General features: G+C 47.8%; 1 protein-coding gene across 2 annotated transcripts in view; it reads left to right on the top strand.

The window, feature by feature from the left end:
* Positions 1 to 3122: 3122 nt before the first annotated feature.
* The window catches only part of LOC139048077 (uncharacterized), a 19940-nt gene continuing 3109 nt past the window's right edge, over positions 3123 to 19953 (top strand). The window contains exons 1-13 of one of the 2 annotated variants that reach the window (XR_011507474.1): positions 3123 to 3269; positions 6094 to 6135; positions 7120 to 7158; positions 9064 to 9105; positions 9416 to 9445; positions 9569 to 9598; positions 16749 to 16790; positions 17101 to 17130; positions 17254 to 17283; positions 18066 to 18138; positions 18744 to 18767; positions 18925 to 18966; positions 19910 to 19942. Coding sequence is in view for 1 of the 2 variants with exons in the window: in XM_070522483.1 (XP_070378584.1) it covers positions 3260 to 3269; positions 6094 to 6135; positions 7120 to 7158; positions 9064 to 9105; positions 9416 to 9445; positions 9569 to 9598; positions 16749 to 16790; positions 17101 to 17130; positions 17254 to 17283; positions 18744 to 18767; positions 18925 to 18966; positions 19910 to 19942 (394 nt within the window). In the remaining variant the exon portion in view is untranslated. The remainder of the gene's footprint in view (positions 3270 to 6093; positions 6136 to 7119; positions 7159 to 9063; positions 9106 to 9415; positions 9446 to 9568; positions 9599 to 16748; positions 16791 to 17100; positions 17131 to 17253; positions 17284 to 18065; positions 18139 to 18743; positions 18768 to 18924; positions 18967 to 19909; positions 19943 to 19953) is intronic. The other variant, XM_070522483.1, reaches the window with a different exon arrangement.

Here is a 19953-nt window from a genome sequence, read left to right as displayed (position 1 = left end):
TTTCCACTTTGAGTATTCCTTCTCTAGGAGCCTCCTGTCTTGGAAACGGGCATGGGGATATATGCTCAGCCGTAGAGCAATATATAGTTGTTTAGGGGAGATTTAGGTAAGTTTTACACACGTAATCTTTTAATGAATTATTTTTATCTCCTAATAATTAAATTATTCTATTATTAATTTCAATAGTAACTACAGTTTATTATTATGATCCAAATCTCGGCCCATTTTCCACTGTGGGTATGCGCCATCATAAAAGGAAAACAAAACGTAATGATTCGCATATTCATGCACTGCGGTGAACTGAAGATGTACACAAAGAAAAAACATTTTGCTGAAATGTCGTAGGAGACACTGTGTCAAATCGAGGACCAATAAACATAGCAATGGCCACATGGCGAGTGGCGTAATCATTGATTTGCACAAACACTGAATTTCAAAATAAAATGCCAGGCTGCTGAAACGTCGGGCAGCTAGGTGTCGTAGTTGGTAGGATCCACATACGTAATAAGAAACGACAACAACACTGCTGGGAAATTCTACGGTCTCAAAGCGAGGTCAGAGTGGGAGAAATCGCTGAAGTCAGCTGCATGTTTGTCCAGCCGCCAGTTATTTTGTTCGTGTAATAAAGCAGATATTACTTGCTCTGTGGCGTTATCTGACCTTCCTAATAAGACTACTCTCGCCGAATATAGTATATTTCGTGGTCGACCTACTCCTTCGTTCTCAGATATACGGATTGTTCTGCCACCTTTCTGAGCGCTTTCATCAGCTTCACCATCTCCCTTTGCATGGCACATTATGTGCCCGCACTTGCTTTGTTACTCTGATGCCGCCCCGCAAGCCAGTAATAAAATCCCACAACGAATATATGCTTCCGTAGCCGAAATTATGAGCAGGCTCAAGTCTCAAACGGTATCTATATTATAATGTCATTCAGGCGCTGATGATATTTGTGGAGAATGTATGCGATCAATTGACAACCATGGTGGCATACTTTCCGGGCACTTCCTTACCCGTTAACAACCACTCTTATCTTTCTTGTTTATTCTACAGTTTTGTGATTGTTTGCTCACTGCGCAGTATACTTTCATGTATGTCTTCTAACTTTAAGAGAAAAATATTTGTGCGCTATAGTTATCGCATATTGTCTCTGTCTACGTGTTAGCAGCGCAGAATATAGACAGGACACGAGACGAGAAGACACCACAAGCACTGCTGGTGTCGCTTTCTCGTCTCGTACCCCGCCTGCGTTTTGCGATGTAAACACAGGGATGCCAGTCACGGCCAGTTGATTCTCTATAGTTTGTAGGCGAGGAGGCCAGGAGCTCTCAAGCTGCCAGCATGACCGTTATCTCGGTCGTCCTTGCAGAATAATTGTTGATGAAAAATAAACAACGTTTGACTGATTGATGTACTGATACCACCTTTTCAGTGTTTAAGCATTAGTGTTTATTGCTACCCATTCCAAAAACATTTGGAGAGTTAGAGCGTCAAGATGATGAAACATGTTGAAATAGTACATGAGCAAGCACATGTAGGTGTCATTATTCGTGTTTGGTTGCCTCAGCATTCTACATTCAGAATGATGAAACAGCGACTAGCCACACTATCCAACCTACGAAAATTTAGAACGACATGCGCTAGCTTCAATCGTGGAAGCGAACAACTGTTATAGCTAGTTTGGAGTACAATATACAGGTGATTGCACCAGCATCCAAATAAGCGTAGTATGCTGGCCTACGCTTGATTGAAACTTGTTGTTCTCACTTCTAACATATATCGGTGTTGCTTCCTCTGCACAACAGACACACAACCACCGTGGGGGATCGCGCAAGAATTGGTCGATTCACACAAGATGAGTAGAACAAGAATAAGCTGTTATTGTTGCTGTTACGCATTGAAATGGAGCAATCCACACTGGGGGATCCAACAGATTGAAGGCAGCGAAAACATAATTATTAAAGCGAAAACTTTACTACGTCAGCCAGCAAGCCATTGCCGCTCGTCGCGCCGTATGCTGTATGCAGGCAGCTGTATGCCGTCTGCCATATGCCGTGGCCGACAGACGACCTTGAGCCGCCGTTGCGCAGCAACGCCGTAGCACGTAGCCGCCCTCCAAGAGATGGCGCCACCGACGACGCCGCTGCCGTCGCCGCTCGCTCCACCAGATGTGCTCCGCTGGGGTAGAGGGAGAGGAGGTGTCGCCTCGCGGGGGAGGGTATATATATATGCGCTTCGCCTCAGTGTATTTAGTCGTTTTGGGGAGCGCCCAAGAGGCGCCACAATGACAGAACGAAACGAGGAACAGACAACGTGCTCAAGAGACGCCAGAAGAACGCGCCGTACGATTCGACAAGCGTCGTAAAAGCTTGGTTGTCACCTGAACAGTATGTATTGTCTTGTCTATGCAATAGAGCTAAACCAAACGCTTAACCACAAGCGAACACCGCAAGCGTAGACAGAAAGCTCTTGATTCCGCAATTCGGCTAGGGTTAAGCAGAGCTAAACCACAGGCAATTGTGTACTGCTCTTCGTCCTCTTATTCTTCTTTTACTCCTTTTGTCACCTTATTGGTCTTCAGACGTTCTTGTGCACTGTAGAACGTAGCACAGCAGCTGCCCCGTAAAGAAATAATGATTTGAACGCCAACCCTTTCTCGCTCCTGTCATGGCTATCATGCTGGTCGCGACGCGTTGGTACAGATGGAGCGGCGTAAAGTCTCACTACAAAGGGTGCCTCAACCAGTCGAAGGCTGCTATGTAGACGGCTGCACGAGAATGATGTGCTGCATTCCCATCCACGTTAAAACAGCTACCAGAATATCCTCACCGAAGACTTGCTACTTAAATGTCCTCACTGCAATATCTTCAATATTGAATAAAGGTTCTGGTTTTTTTGCAAGTTTCGCCATGGTGGTTGAGGGACCAGTTCATCACTGAAATCTGCAATTCATCTCTTGTCGCGATTCAAAAGCTAGCGATTACAACAACCCACACAAGACATGCCACCATCTTTAGTTCTGCCAAGATTTCTCAAGCCTTTTTTCTGTGTGCGTAATATGCCACAAGGCAACCCTCTTACAAAAAAAAAATATATGCAGTGGCTGAAGGAGGCACTGCCCGCATTTATGAATCGTGGTGAAGAAGAAGTGTCTCACGGGCCCCTTTCGTGCATGCTTGCTTCCTGCTTGACACTGCGCACCGGCGTTTCTCGACATTCTTTCCGGCTGTAAGCGTATTGGAGCTCTTTCTCAGGCACAATGGTTGACGGTAAGAAGACGTGTTCTGTTAGTATCGGCGCGCCGTGATTACTATGTCAAATAGCCATTGACACTGGAATCGAAGCTCTAAGTCACGTCAACTAGTCGAGATCGTAATCACGCTCACGCATTCATCTCTGCATCGCGAGTACCTCCTTGTCACTGCACTGCAGAGACAGTGCTCACTGCTGAGCACAGTCATGAGCGCTGTCTTGAGCACTGTAATACGCCTTGTGCAACTTCAGCTCCAGTCTCAATGTAATGTGCAGGCGTGTAACATGATACCACCTGTCCCATGAAAATAACGACCAACTTTGACTGGATATTAGAATAACAGACCTTAGAATGTGGTAACTAGTAATTTCATCAGCTCGGCGTGTGAAAGCGAGCCTTGCAAAACTGCGTGCACTTTCTGACCATGAATATGTCGCTGAATGGACTATCTGGACCCACACTGGCACAGTGTCTGATAAGCAAGAGCGCTTTAACAATATGCGGCATTCAGGTGACCGCCAAAGACGGCAGCGATAATAACCAGAATGATAAGGAAGCAGATTCAATAGACGGCATTGAGAGACGGCGTAAACAGAAGATAAATTTTTGTTAGGAATCCATTATTCACTTTTCAGCCTCCGGGAACTCGTTTGATGTCACAGTGAATATTCGTTTGAGGAAGTTTGTTGAATGTAAGAACATTAGTGCTCAAAGTTTTATGACGTGAGGCTAATGTATGATGAATTTTGAACGTAGTTCATCAGCCCCAATACGCGATGTGCAGTGAAATCTACAATAATCGAAATCAAGGAGACTGCATTGACTGAATCTGTCATACAATATGTTTCACTTTTGTTACATGTTTCTGTCTCTCAGCTTATGGTAAGTCCGAAATTTTCATTACAGCACCCGAGGTGCAGCGCCTTCTCTTTCAATAACTAAAGTTTGAACTGCTCGCCGACAATCAAACACAAGACGTTTTGTAATGCTGGATCCTACAAACAATAAAACTTTGTCTTGGCCAACGCGTTCAGTCTTCGAATTCAAAGCTGCCGCATCTATTTTGCCCAAACCATGACCGGATTGTTTGCCTAAACTACCATGCAATTGTAAAAAACAGAATGGACGAATGTGAACACTTGAGGCCACGCGCACGTAGACAAGTTATGCATTTTAGGTTTCCTGTCACTTTGAGTGACTAATTTTGCCTTCTTTAATAAGAAAACAGCGTAGTGGTTCCCATATAAATTGAGTACGGTTTTAATAATGAATACATGAGATGCATCTTTAGCGATGGGCTTATCTTTGAAAAGAATGACAACACTGGGAAGGCCATATTCATTTGAACGTTGCGTGCACAAGGACGACCTCGACAAATCCAACGACGGACTCCTTGCGTCCCCGAAGCGTTTGAGTTTATCCTCACTGGATCGTAATCTTTCTTCCCTCCGACGCATCATTCCTGTTTCGCTAGCAGCTACACAAATTATGAATACCTGCTAGGTTTTACCTAATTGTTGTACATACATTATCATTGAAAACAGCTGTGGACGATAACGTTTGTGGACTGCTTCTGCAGCGCGTTCTTTCGAATGAGAAGGGCTCGCTTTTTCTCAGAGCAGCTCTCACGTGCCCGTGCCTTGGCTGGGCGCAGGCGTCCCTCGGCGTAACCACGCGAACGCGCTCGTCGTTGCCCTGATCGCGCGTTGGTCGTCGACTTCGTCCGCTGCCGGCTCGGATGCCGTTCACCTTGCTAGCGTTCCCATACGGCCCCTCCCTCTACCTAGGCGTTGACGGCAATGGTACACTACCAGCCGGTGCGGTGAATTCAGCCTCAATTTCAATGCCTCAAGATATCGCGAAATCCAAACAGGTGTCGAGCTGCGCTCAAATTTCGCATTAGGAAGTAACCTTATAGCGGGGCACTTCTTTAAAGCAAGTCTTGCGAACGCTTGCGTCCTTTCGTGACCGTGAACAGTGGGTGCAGCTGACTCTCGCTGCTGTTTTGAGAAAAGTAGTAGACGTAGTGAAAAAAAATTACGGAACGTGTCTGAAAAGGCATTGTCCAATATATGCGTAGCCTTATGTATGGCTTCGGCCCACCGTCGGCCCACGTCGTCGGCCCACCTCGCACGCTTTCACTCGTACATGCAGCACACAGAGCGCTGCGACAACATTACCGCCCTTGGACTTTATACGAAAGCTCATGGCGGCGGCAGAAAGGCGCCCGGAAGGCTCTTATAGATGTTATCGCAACAAAACTGAATAACGTGTCCAATGGTGGGGTCGAACTTAGGTCCCGCCGCACGGTATGCCGATGCTCTGACCATTAGGCAACAATTGTTTTTTTATTGCATGAGGCCACAATCGCGTCTACGCACACTTCTATTGCTCCAACGGCAACTCTGGCTTCTTGCGATGGTCTCCGCTGGTGTCGCATTGCGTGACACGGGTCCGCGAGAAAACATGCCCGTGCGCTAGTTTGCTTTACGCCAAAAATGCAGGAATAACGTGCGCAAACTTACAGCTTCTAATTATCCGCTTGACGAAGGCTTTGCTTCACTTAGATTGCAAGATATAAGTTCCATCTGCATAATTTGTTTTGTTTCTTAGTACGATGAGCAAAACGAGAACAAGGTACCTTGGTAAGTATATACTGTGCAAAGGAAAGCATATGTCGCCTTAAAAAAGAGAAGTCCACTTGTGTAAACGTTGGTTCCCACTTTTACCTTGTTTTAGTTTTGCTTGTCGTCTTGAATTTCCATCTCTCGCCTTTCCCGGGTGTTCCCTTCATTGGTTATTGTTATACGTGTTAATTTTTCATTGTATTTCCTTTGCAGGTATTGGACAGACTGTGACTTACATGGACCTCAGTTCCCTTGGTGTGTAGCAAATACTGCGACTTTCTTGCTTTGACAGTGTCGGCGCCCATAAACAGCTGTCGACCTCGTTTCGCCAAACTATTTATAATCTCAGGGTTTCATCTTCTGGGCATTGGGAAAGGGCTGGTACGAAACGCGGTCTCATGAGCTTCATAACGGCCCAGGTGGCGGATGACTGGAGCAGTGTAAGAGAACGCATGTGCGCTACCGTAATAGATACCTAACAGCGCGGTCTTCTACACACGTTTCAAGAGGCTGAACCAAAGCAATAGCATTCTACATATGTGCACGCGTTGAAAATATGGGCCTGAAGTCACAACACGTTTCGTTCGTAAGTGCTGCTTGCTATTAGCTGGTAGTGTTCGCTAAGATATTGCGCGACGCAGCGGTTGACTCGCACCTGTCGTTAAGAACAGCTTACTATGAACACTATTAGCTCAACTCACGATGACCAAGATATGAGTTGTAAAATTGGTACATAAACACATTAACGATAACTCCTTCATTAGGGCCTGGCATCATACTCTGCGCGCGCGCTGCCTCCGGGAGCGACAATAAATGGTATGTTTTGTAGTCGACTCACTTGGTTGTTAACGAAGCGGGCAGTTTGCAGTGTATTACATTTTTGTTATGTTTCCTTAGCCAGAGTTACCGGCCGCAATATAATTAAGTTTACTTCCGTATTTCCGTTTAACGTTGCAGCTGATCTACAATCTGCAAAGTCAGAGAAAGTCCTACCTAAAAGTGTGATACGCTTTCCATTTTTTTGCAACAATGTTTTGCTACGCGCGCATTTTCGTGCTCTATACATAAATACGCGTAATCTGTTATTTAGTATTAAAGAAATGTACTGTTGTTATGCTTGATAACATTAATTTCGCAATGGATCTTTTAGATTACTTGCTGTTTGCCGTTTTCATAACTTTGTCTGCGCCGATTGGCATGTAACTCATTTTGCAACCGCTTTCACGTTGAACCTTGCAGCTCCTAAACCACCTCTTGTGCCAAGGAGCACTCCTCCAAGTATGACCCGTTTTCTTTTTCTTCATGCATATATTCTCCAGCTTTCCGCACAACTTCATGCTTTATCTATAGACACTCTTCAACAAAAAATTCGTATTTAGAAAAAATTTTGTTCTACTTTTTGAATACAATATTACAGTGCTCCTTCCCGGGCATTCGTTGTTCCTGCTTTTTATATTTTGAAAATTTTTCTGCTTTGATTTCTTTGTTGAAATATTACTAAGTTTGCTACCGTTTTCACCATATTCCATACCATATACACTCAACTCTGTTGATCGCTGGAATTCCTAAATAAAAGCCGTTGCTACTTGTTGTTTTACACTGTTCCTTTTAAAGCATTATTTATTGTTTGTGGTTTTCATGTTTTATCTTTTTCTCAGTTTATTTATTCCTTGCCACATAACTACCGTTACTACCGTTTTCATGCTTAACCTGCAGTAAATTAACAGTCCGCAGAACCAAAGGCCCCACGTCAAGTTATTAAAATCTTTCTCCTTTATGCACGTAAATGTTTCTCCTATTTCCGCTAATCTTCCTGCTCGTCTATCGAGAGCGCTCTGCCAGATTTCTATTAAAGATACATCCGTTGTTATACTTGTTGAATAAATTACACACTTTCCCTGCTCGAATATTGTTCATTACATGCAGATGAATCTTTCTTTTTTGTGGGTTGATTTCATTGTTGCACAATAGGTTTACTAGCATTTTAATCCTGTTTCTAAACATTCAGAGGAGGTCTGTAAACAAATTTGTACTCTCCTATTCCTCCTCTATAGAATCCACTCCTTTAACTGAATTCTGGCGAGAACAAAATATTGGGTCGAATTATCCGAAATCCGCAAATATAGACCTAAACATAACGAAGGATTTCAATTATTTTTTTTTGTAATTCGAAGTAGTCTGCGCTATCCTTTTGCTTCTAGCTCTCCATGCGTGGCTTGAACAGCATGCAGCGACCAAGAAATCCAGCCGCGTCTACATGAGCCCGTTCGGGAGCTTGACGCGACACAAAACAATAGGGAATGGATGGCTTCAATGGCAGAACAAGTGTCAGCCCATTATATATAAGAACAGTTCACCTTCAGGCCTTCACATTCATTAGCGCTGTCTGCTGAGTGTATCGATTTAGAAGCGTCAGATGGCCCATTGAGCGAGAATGCTGGCGTCTGTAGTCTGTAGCAGCGAAACCATAGAGAAAGAAATGGCGAAACGCTCATTGGCTGCGACGCCACGCCACGAACGCGTCACGACGCAGCTGAGCGGGCGAGAGGGAACAGCTGCTGCCGCGAAAGCGCGCCAGGTGCTGCGTGAGGGGAGAGGGCATCGCCGCGACACCACGTCACCCTTGCTCTATGAAGCCTGCGTTAAACACGCGTTCCTTGTCCGCGCAAAAACTCGCCTGCGTTCTAAATGCGCTTCGGTTAGGCCAAATAAAACGTATCAAGCCTCCCAATGTGTTCCCTTTCCCGCGTGCAGTTCATAACTCGAGGAACCGCTCAGGGGCATTCCAATGGACAATAATGCCTTCGCATTTCTTTTTTCTCCAGATTTCTGTGGATTTTTTTTGTAGTTTCATGCTTTTAGTAACCGTTGCGTGCACGAGGGATCAGTGATGGTGTTCGAATCAACCGAAGCTGCATAATTTCGCCTTTGAAAAAATACAAGCTTTGCTTCCACGCTAATCTGTAGTTTCTTGCCAGTACCTTTTAGTGCGTTCGAATTTCGAGATACGTAAAAATAACCCGCACGAAATCGACGGGAATCGACTGTTTCATATACAAGTTGTTGTGTGTGATGTACCACGGCATATATATCAACTTCATTTCGGTTACGCCCCTGACGCAATCATTGGAAAGCGTTGTCGTTGAGTCTGTCATTCACTTTGTTGCGGGCTTACTTTTTCAGCTCCTGCGCAACCTGCACAGCCAGAAGTGCCCCTGCCTCCTGGTATGACACATTTCCTATGCTTGTCGCTCACAATGCCACGCAACTACTCCGAACCAAAAAAGTGGCTGAGGTTTAACCATTGCAAACATAGTCGTCACGAGCGAAAGGTCTTCATACAGTGTTTCATTCAAGTTAAGCCACAGTCTTTACACACGCTGCCGAACGTGTTGTGCATGAAGTCGCGGTTAAAGCATGTGTGTGGTTGTTTGGATAGTCAAATATTTCAGCCGCTTATGTGACAGTATCTCAAATTTGGCTCCTTACACTACCCGAAGAAGCAAAATTTTGCTCCTGTTCAATGTTTTTGCAGGCTATGAACGTCAGGCCGCCCCTCCTGCTTGTAAGACGATTATTGTTGGTCAATCTACAGGCGCTAACATTTGCGCTGTATCTGCAAGGCGAATTTTATATAACTACATAAACGAATAAATCTCGTTCCGGTTCTCTATACAATTTTTTTCAGATTATGGGGCTGAGGCATACGGTGCTCCTGGTAAGCTGATTATCCTTCTCCGTTACAGTGCGTCACTGCACGCTCAAACAACTGTTATTAGCAGCTTTGAAATAACTTTTTCATTTGAGTAGCTTTGCTTTGCGATAAAGTCTTTGAAAGCGTACGCAAGTTCCAACGCGTTAACATTACCACCGCAAGACAGTTCAGGCTATTGTGTACCCTTGCGGATATCCTCGGGTCTCGTGTGCAAGTATCTCGGCACAACGTTCGTGTACTTAGGTTGGCGTACGCATAATAAATAATTCCAAGCAAATAAATTTATTGCCGAGTCACCCACTACGACGTGCCTCGCAGACAGACCGATTTTCTTTGCACGTTTTAATTATGGTTTTGATTTAGCTTAGTCGAATAACGTATGGCTTACCGTACCAAATCCTGAACAGGGAGGAGGAAAAGCAGGCTGACACAATAATCCGAACCGCTTTCAAAGCTGCTCTGGGCCTGCCTAAATGTACTTCGACGGAGCGCATGTTAGCTTTGGGGGTGCACAATTCTTTCGACGAACTGAGGCAAGCCACCCTGATGCGACAGAGGGAGCGCCTCAGCTTCACAAAAACTGGTAGGGCAATATTGGCTAGACTCAATATCCCAGCATACCCCATTTATCTCACAGAGCAGGCCGTACCTCTCCCTCCATCGATGAGATCCAAAATTACAGTAGCCCCAATTACAAAGAATATTGTCACGAAAAGACAATTGAAGATGTACCCGGCGTCGGCGAGACAGACAGTTGTCCAAGATGGCGTACACCAAAAACTCAAGCTGGCGTCCTCAGCCTCTGCTTCTTCTTCTTCAGCGCCCACCTCTTGCCGAGCGCGCGTTCAAGTCACTTCTTTTTCAGCGCTGGCGCGTGACACCTAGCGGCATTATCCCTCCGCCAAAAGAAAAGCATCGGCCCGATGCTTACGAAACTACGATGCCTACTGAAAAAGTGGCAGTGTGGAAGTTGTATGAGATCAGGTTGGCGCCGCCTTAACGCGCGAAATACTGTTTGAGGCGAACAACATGCACTATCTCTTAGTGGTGCTGTCGACGCCGAGGCGACGCGACACCGTCGGGAATGACCTCATAGTTCACTTCACTGATGCGGCGTATCACTTTGTAGAGTCCAAAGTATCTACTCAGCAGCTTCTCAGACAACCCCTGGCGACGAGTTGGAGTCCACACCCAAACTTGGTCACCTGGCTGGTACTCGACTTGCCGATGTCGAAGGTTGTAGCGTCGCGTGTCTGCACTCTGCTGCGTCGTGATGTGCATGCGCGCGAGTTGACGAGCTTCCTCTGCGTGTTGAGCAAGTTGCTCGGCGTCGGAAGTAAGTGATGCGTCGGTGTCGTGCGGGAGCATTGCGTCTAGCGTGGTCTGGACTTCGCGCCCGTAGACAAGACGGAACGGTGTGAAGCGTGTTGTTTCCTGAATGGCGGTGTTGTACGCGAATGTAACGTACGGCAGGACTTGATCCCATGTTTTATGGTGGACGTCTACATACATAGACAGCATGTCAGCGATGGTTTTGTTTAGCCGTTCCGTCAGTCCGTTGGTCTGCGGATGATAGGCAGTGGCCTTGCGATGCTGCGTGCAGCTCAGCTCGAATATGTCCTCTATCAGTTGGGCCGTAAAGGCAATTCCTCTGTCGGTGATGACATGTGATGGGGCACCATGTCTTAGGACTATCTGATCGATAAAGAACTGGGCAACTTCGTAGGCGGTGGCACGTTGGGCAGCTTTCGTCTCGGCGTAGCGTGTTAGATAGTCTGTGGTGACTATAATCCACTTGTTTCCGCTGGCTGACAAGGGAAAGGGTCCCAGAAGCTCCATACCGATTTGATCAAACGGTGCGCTAGGTGGTGCGATGGGTTGCAGTAACCCCCGGGCTTCAAAGACGGCGATTTCCTGCGTTGACACGCACGGCAGCTTTGCACGTAACGCTTCACCGTGGTAGAAAGTGTGGGCCAGTAGTACGTCTGGCGTACTCTTGCAAGAGTGCGGGAAAATCCCAAGTGTCCAGACGTGGGCTCATCATGGCAGGCTAGGAGAATGTCATCATGGAGGGTGGCAGGTACGACCAATAGATACTCTTTGTCGCTGGCACTCGAGTTTTTCTTGTAGAGGACACCCTTTCGGAGGCAGAAGGTCGAGAGACTGCGAGAAAGGTGTCGTGGAATTGTAACATTCTTGCCTTCTAGGTGATCGATGAGAGGGCGTATATCGACGTCCTCGCGCTGTCGTGTGATCAGGTCAGATGCTGTGAGGGCCCCAAGGAATGCGCCGTCTTCGTCCATGTCCTTATCGCAAGTTTTGACGGGAGCGCGCGACAACGCGTCGGCAGCTGCGTGTTTGCGGCCCGATTTGTAGACGATGGTAACATCGAACTCCTGCAGACGGAGACTCCATCGAGCAAGTCGACCGGACGGGTCTCGTAGGTTGGCTAGCCAACACAAGGAGTGGTGGTCTGTCACCACCTTGAAAGGGCGACCGTAGAGATAAGGCCGAAATTTCATGATGGCCCACACAACCGCTAGACACTCTTTCTCGGAAGTGGAGTAGTTAATTTCGGCATGTGAAAGGGTGCGACAGGCGTAAGCGATCACTCGCTCGATGCCTTCCTGGTGTTGAACGAGAACAGCGCCAAGACCGATGTTGCTTGCGTCGGTATGCACCTCGGTGTCAGCGTCCTCGTCAAAGTGAGCGAGCACGGGTGATGCCTGCAGGCGCTGCCGTAACTCGGTGAAAGCTGCGCCCTGCTCGTCCGTCCAAACGAAGGGTGTGTCGTCTCGCGTGAGCCGTGTGAGTGGTTCGGCGATCCGGGAGAAATTTGCGATGAAGCACGATAGTACGCACACAGACCGAGAAAGCGGCGTACTGCTTTCTTGTCACGAGGAGTCGGAAAAGCAGCAACAGCGGATGTTTTGTCTGGGTCAGGCTGGACACCCTCGGCGTTCACGACATGACCGAGAAACTTCAACTCTTCGCAACCGAAGTGACCCTTTTCTGGCTTTAGTGTGAGATTAGCGGAGCGGAGCGCCTCAAGTACCGCCTCTAAACGCGTCAGGTGTTCTTCGAAGGTAGCCGCAAACATGACGACGTCATCTAAGTATACTAAACAACTGTGCCACTTCAGACCCGTAAGAACAGTGTCCATCATTCTCTGGAATGTGGCCGGTGCAGAACACAGGCCGAATGGAAGTACTTTAAATTCGTACAGTCCATCCGGGGTAACAAAGGCAGTTTTTTCGCGATCTCGTTCGTCAACTTCGATTTGCCAATATCCACTCTTCAAATCTATTGATGAAAAATACTTGGTTCGCCGCAGCCGATCCAACGAGTCATCGATCCGCGGAAGCGGATAAACGTCTTTTTTGTGACGTTATTCAACTTTCTATAGTCAACACAGAACCTAAGCGTTCCGTCTTTCTTTTTGACAAGGACCACCGGCGACGACCAAGGGCTTTGGGATGGTTGTATGACGTCATCGTGAAGCATTTCTTGCACTTGTGCATTAATCACGTTGCGCTCTTTCGCCGATACGCGATAAGGCAGTTGTCGTATGAGACGAGAATCGTCATACGTGATTATTCGGTGTCTCGTGATGGGCGTCTGGCGTACCTTAGAAGTAGATGCGAAGCACTCCTTGAACCGAAATAGCAACCCCCGCAGCGCTTTTTGCTTGTCCTCTGAAAGGCCTGAATTGATGTCGATGTTGCTGAGCGTCTGAGCTGGGTTGTTCTTTGTCATAGACGCAAAGCATTCAGCAACGTCTGCTATGGGCTCAGCAAAAGCGATAGTAGTACGGCGAAACAGGTGCCGATGTTCCTGGCTGAAGTTCGTCACGAGGAGCGCAGAATGTCCACCTCGAAGCATAATGAGACTGCGGGCTGCACATACACCGTGAGTCAGGATAAGGGAGGTATTGCCCTCTGCAACAGCTTCGCCGTCCCAGAGATCATCGCATACGACCGCTACCAGGACACTTGCGCGTGGTGGTAAAGTTACACTGTCGGCGTAAACCCGAAGCGCGTTACGTCGGCAATTGTCGCGGCTGTTCGCTGCTCTCTCTGTCGAAAAAGTCACTGTGCGTGCCCGGGGGTCTATAACGGCACCATACTCGCGCAGAAAGTCGACGCCCAAGATGAGGTTCCGAGAACAATCGCGGAGTATAAGGCAGCTGGCTGGAAACGTGGACCCACGTATTTGTACTCTGACCGTGCACATGCCCAGCGGTGTTACGGTATGCCCGCCAGCAGTACGAATTTGCGTTCCAGACCAAGGCGTGATAACTTTTCTAAGTTCCGTCGCTAGTTTGCCGCACAAGATCGAGTAGTCGGCACCCGTATCCAATAACGCACTAACATGGCGGCCGTCGAGCACAACAGGTATGTCTAGCGAGAGTCTGTCACTGAGTTCGGCTGCTGTCGTCGCTGAATCGTGCTGAATAGACTGTGCTCGCGTCGATGGGAGGTATTCGGAAGGGCGATTATCAGCGGCCTCGCCCCCGAAGGTCGCTGCTCTTAGTTTTCCCGGCGAGGGCTTGGCGATCGTCCCTGCGCTGCCATTGGAGGGCTTCTAGGAGCTGGGGAAGATCGCCTGGGGGACGGCGAGCGCGACTGCCGCCGCGGGAACAGTGGCATACCCTGCTGGTTCAAGTACTCTTCAATCGCCCAAGGCCTTTCGCCATATCTGGGCCTTGGTGAATTCGCGGCGAAACCTTGCAGTCCAAGGCGGCGGTATGGGCATTCGTGGTATACGTGACCGGCTTCTCCACAATGATAGCACAGAGGCCTTCTGTCCGGGGTACGCCAGACGTCAGATTTCCTTTCGAGCGGGCGCCGATCCTCCATACGTTGGATCGGTTGCACTGATGGGAGCGGCGGGACGTATGACGCGGCGTAAGACGTGGCGGGGATGAAATGGGTCGGAGCGCGGACAGGGACTCGCCCCAAAACCTCCGCATACGACGGCCGTTGCAACTGTGCTGTCACAGGCGGCGCATTGTTGCTTGCGACGGGACCTTGGATCGCTTGCAGCACTTCACTTCTCACGAGGGCAGAAATGGAACCCAGCGTGGGCTGAGGTGGGCAGCTGAGCCGTTGAAGCTCCTCACGAACCACAGAGCGGATAAGGTCTCGGAGAACGTCCAGGTTTCCAAAGGCGACCGCGTCCGTCAGTGAAGCAGCATTCGCGTGTCTGTCATACGTAGCTGAGCGCTGGTCCGAAGGTGAATCAGCGTTCATTTGCCTTTCATAGAACGCTGAGCGATGGTGCAGCATCTTTTCCATCGTGGTGGCTTCGGTTAAGAATTCACCCACGGTCTTGGGCGGGCATCGAACCAGGCCAGCAAATAGCTGTTCTTTAACTCCCCGCATTAGATGGCTCAGCTTCTTTTCCTCTGACATGTTAGGGTCCACCCGACGGAAGAGGCGCGTCATATCCTCTACGTACGACGTCACGCTCTCATTCGGCAGATGAATGCGGGATTGGAGCGCCCGTTCGGCTCGTTCGCGGCGATCAGGATTTGTGTATGTCTCCAGCAAGGCATGGCGGAACTCGAGCCACGATTTCAGGAGCCCTTCTCGGTTCTCGTACCAAGTGCGAGCACCGTCCTCCAAGCTAAAGTACACGTTTCTCAGCTTCGCCGCGTCACTCCATTAGTTTATCTCAGCAACGCGCTCAAACTGGGCTAGCCAGTCTTCAACATCCTCGAAGACATCCCCGTGGAACACTTTCGGCACTCTGAGATTCTGGAGCAGGTACTGAGTTGCCGTTGTGGCCGTCCCTTGCATAATGGTCGATGGAGACGTCGATGTTCCTTCCATACTGGTCCGTGGGGGCGTCGATGTGGTGCGGAGATGTGATCAAGCTCCGGAGGTAATCCTCGGATTCTCCTGCTGGCCCGGTGAACAGGGGTGTCCACTAGTATAGGGCTGGTACTCCTGCTACCAGGAGGAGTTTGTGGCATCGGATGAACCGTACCCCGCACCTCCACCAGTTTTGTCACGAAAAGACAATTGAAGATGTACCCGGCGTCGGCGAGACAGACAGTTGTCCAAGATGGCGTACACCAAAAACTCAAGCTGGCGTCCGCAGCGTCTGCTTCTCCTTCTTCAGCGCCCACCTCTTGCCGAGCGCGCATTCAAGTCACTTCTTTTTCGGCGCTGGCGCGTGACACCTAGCGGCAATATGCATCCAGAGTACAACAAAGAAAGGCGCAAAGCACGTGCACAACACATTAAATCAGCCTACTCTAATAACCATAGGTGCAACACGTACTACGCGGACGCAGCTCTGTATGCAGAGGCGACCGGGCAGCGCTACCAAAGGAGGTACGCCCTGGCAGTCGTGAACGCTATCAGCCAACAGCATATTACCGCGTCAGCCACGGCGGGATCCCCTACCTCGGCTGAAATATTAGCAGTGGCGATTGCACTCGCTCACGCGGAGCGTTCGCAAAGGGACTCGGTCGTGGTCACGGACTCCCAGGAGACATGTCGCATGTTTCTCAAGGGGCACGTGACTGGGGCTAGCCTCGCAATAATCCCCAAATCCTTCACCCACCATCATCGCCTACTCTGGTGCCCGGGCCACGCGGGGGTACAGGGGAACGAAAAGACTAACGAGTTAGCTCGAGGTTTCACTAACCGAGCGACGGCGTCCTCTTCTAACCCCAACCACCAGCACTACCCCTCACAAAATTCCACCAATTTAGATGCCAAAGACATCGTTGCACATCAGCGTGGAGTCCGAAGAAAATACCCGCCGCCTCACCCACAACTTAACGGGGAAGAGGCCGCCGATTGGCGTAAAATACAGACCGGGGTGTTCCCCCATTTAAAATTGCTAAACGCCATGTATCCCACTCGTTATAGGGCCAACTGTCCTTGGTGCGGTGGCATACCTACACTAATGCACATAACCTGGGAGTGCACTAAGCACCCCCATAGGCCAAACACCAGTAGGACAATGGAGCAGTGGGAGGCACAGCTCGCCCGCTCCGACCTGGCAGGACAAAAGTCCTTAATTAGCCAGGTCAGGCAGGCGGCAGAGGCCAGTGGGGCCCTGGACTGAGAGGCTCCGACCACCCCTCCTTCAAATTTTTACAAGCACAATAAAGTTTCTCTCTCTCTCTCTCTCTCAGCTCCTGCGCAACCTGCACAGCCAGAAGTGCCCCTGCCTCCTGGTATGACACATTTCCTCTGCTTGTCGCTCACAATGCCACGCAACTACTCCGAACCAAAAAAGTGGCTGAGGTTTAACCATTGCAAACATAGTCATCACGAGCGAAAGGCCTTCATACAGTGTTTCATTAAAGTTAAGCCACAGTCTTTACACACGCTGCCGAACGTGTTGTCCATGAAGTCGCGGTTAAAGCATGTGTGTGGTTGTTTGGATAGCCAAAGATTTCAGCCGCTTATGTGACAGTATCTCAAACTTGGCTCCTTACGCTACCCGAAGAAGCAAAATTTTGCTCCTGTTCTATGTTTTTGCAGGCTATGAACGTCAGGCCGCCCCTCCTGCTTGTAAGACGATTATTGTTGGTCAATCTACAGGCGCTAACATTTGCGCTGTATCTGCAAGGCGAATTTTATATAATTACATAAACGAATAGATCTCGTTCCGCTTCTCTATACAATTTTTTTCAGATTATGGGGTTGAGGCATACGGTGCTCCTGGTAAGCTGATTATCCTTCTCCGTTACAGTGCGTCACTGCACGCTCAAACAACTGTTATTAGCAGCTTTGAAATAACTTTTTCATTTGAGTAGCTTTGCTTTGCGATAAAGTCTTTGAAAGCGTACGCAAGTTCCAACGCGTTAACTTTACCACCGCAAGACAGTTCAGGCTATTGTGTACCCTTGCGGATATCCTCGGGTCTCGTGTGCAAGTATCTCGGCACAACGTTCGTGTACTTAGGTTGGCGTACGCATAATAAATAATTCCAAGCAAATAAATTTAATGCCGAGTCACCCACTACGACGTGCCTCGTAGACAGACCGACTTTCTTTGCACGTTTTAATTATGGTTTTGATTTAGCTTTGATTTATTTAACCCCAAATGTCTTCGCGTAATCTCCACTCTTTTATGGTGATTATTAAACGGATTCAAAAGGAAAAGTAGGCGTAATATTTAGCAGGGCGCGAAATGAATACAAGATGTCTCACCGAAAAGTCCACACGCAGCCGTGAACCTCGTAAACCGTGCGTAAGCGTTATTGACAGGACTTGCCGAATTTTCCCGTCCTTTCGTGAGCAGCCACTTTAGACACACAGGTGCTATGAGTACGAGGTGACATGTCATCTCATGATCAAACACTTAACACAGAATACCTGCGAAGTGCTTGTCAAGCGTTGTCAGATTTTTGGTTGAGGCGAGTAGTTTTAGCTTGCCACAACATCGCGAAGCGCGGTGAGACCTTTTTGTTCCCGTTGCTGTTCCCTCTTTGCATGTGACCGGAGATAGGGAACGTTGGCTTCGCAAAGTGACACCAGTATGCGATCAGATGACAATCTTCGGTTACCAGAAAATAAGGTAATTGCATAGAGTTACGATTCCCCCGCGAATTCTGCAGCGCACTCTCTGTGCACGCGTGACGTTCTCTTTGTATGTGTCTTGAGAGGACGGTACGGTTCATTATTAATGACTCTCGCTAAAATTAAACTACGCACGAACAAGTGGTCTGCTGCACTTTAATACGTGCACTCTAATGTTTGAGAAACTTTAAGAACTAAAAATCTCCTCATATAGATCCTTGAAGTTACATGGGGACCTGCGTGTTTATATTTCTTGTATTTGAACAACATGTTTGGCCAGTGCTATACTCGGTGAATGGGAACGTGTAGGTCCCTTTCCTACAACCAATATGTACACGACTGCACAAGAATTACAAGCGTGAGCAGTTTGAAGGCATTTTTTTTTCGTTAAGGAATGATGACAGCATCAGCCGTTGTAGTAAGCTAAGTATTCCAAATAATAACTGTGCGCTGTCGGTTAACCTATCCTTTTCCACTGGCACAATACTCAGAAAGTGATGCATATAAACAACCAGTAGAAACTTGTTTTAGCGCATGGAATGATTGTAAATCAAACATAAATAATAAGCACCCCATGTTTTCATTCTTCACTTCGTTTTGCAGGATACGAGGCATACGGACCCGCAGGTACGCTCACTCGTACGAACACGTCTTTTGTCCTGATAGCTAAAATCATTGCTGCGAATGCGCGCCGTGCTGTTGCCATGTTACCGTGTGATTGGCATTTCTTGTGCAGCCTGGAAAGAATCATTCTCACTAATATATCTCATGTATTGTTTCGCAGTGTATGAGTATTATGCGAACCAGGAGGCGCCCCCCTGCAATGGTAAGGCATGGCCGCATTGCCTTCCAATTTTAACAGCCTGTTGTGGCTACCTCGTAGATAAAGGTTTCATCCAATATAAACGCGCTGTGACAAATTAGGCAAGACTAAGAATGAAACATTTCTTTCCGCAGAAGAGACCCTGTTCCCCATGTTTTCTTCATAAAAACTCCATCAGTTCCTATTTCTAACTTTCGTATACGAAATAATATCAGGACACGCTTCAGAAGAGCCACTCGTATGGCCTAGGCTCAACCTTCAACGCCAATGTCTTTCGACATCTCGTATTCATCTCACTAGCTTTCTTTTCCGTCTCTTGCCGAACACAAACCAAAGCCATTGCTTTATTTTGTGGTGAACACTAGATTGGATGAGAACGCAGGTGTAAAGAATGCCCTCCGCTTCCTGCACGACATTGCGCCAGAATATTCAGCCTTACTATGCCATGGCTTGATTTATGTCCTTTCTTGCTTGTACGTTCAATGACAATGGAGTCGGAAGTAATGCCTTCCAATAACGGAAGGGTTACCACGCCTGCCTGGTTAAGGTTCAGCTGCACCATGTGCCCCATTCCCCATATAAACACGTACAAAATGTCACTGTAGTTGGCGAGAGGCAGGTCATTTAAGAAAAAAAATTATTTTGTCAGTAAAATTTTGTGAAGTACGAATAAATGCTTCACAGTATAGTAAAAGGATATGTTGTGGAAGCGTCGTTGCCTTTTCTAAAGAGGTTTTTGAATACTAGACATTTTCACGCTGACGTAAGGTGGCGTGTTAAGATAAATACAAGCAGCATGTCTTAGTGTGTGCCATTGTCTAGCTTTAGTAAAAAGCGACTGAGTAGCCGCTGAGAATTTTATTGATCGGTACACAATGCGCAATAAAAGAGAGCATCTTCTCTTGCTTGCCATATGTATCATATCATGTTCTCTTTCTTGTCGCAGATAGCGGGAATGCGCCCGCATCAAGACAAATTTGTGAGTACTGT

The sequence above is a fragment of the Dermacentor albipictus genome, chromosome 7, assembly GCF_038994185.2.
Source record: "Dermacentor albipictus isolate Rhodes 1998 colony chromosome 7, USDA_Dalb.pri_finalv2, whole genome shotgun sequence".
NCBI classification, from domain to species: Eukaryota; Metazoa; Arthropoda; class Arachnida; order Ixodida; family Ixodidae; genus Dermacentor; species Dermacentor albipictus.
The sequence above is the reverse complement of the archived record's forward strand: the minus strand, read 5'-3'. Positions and strand labels throughout refer to the sequence as shown.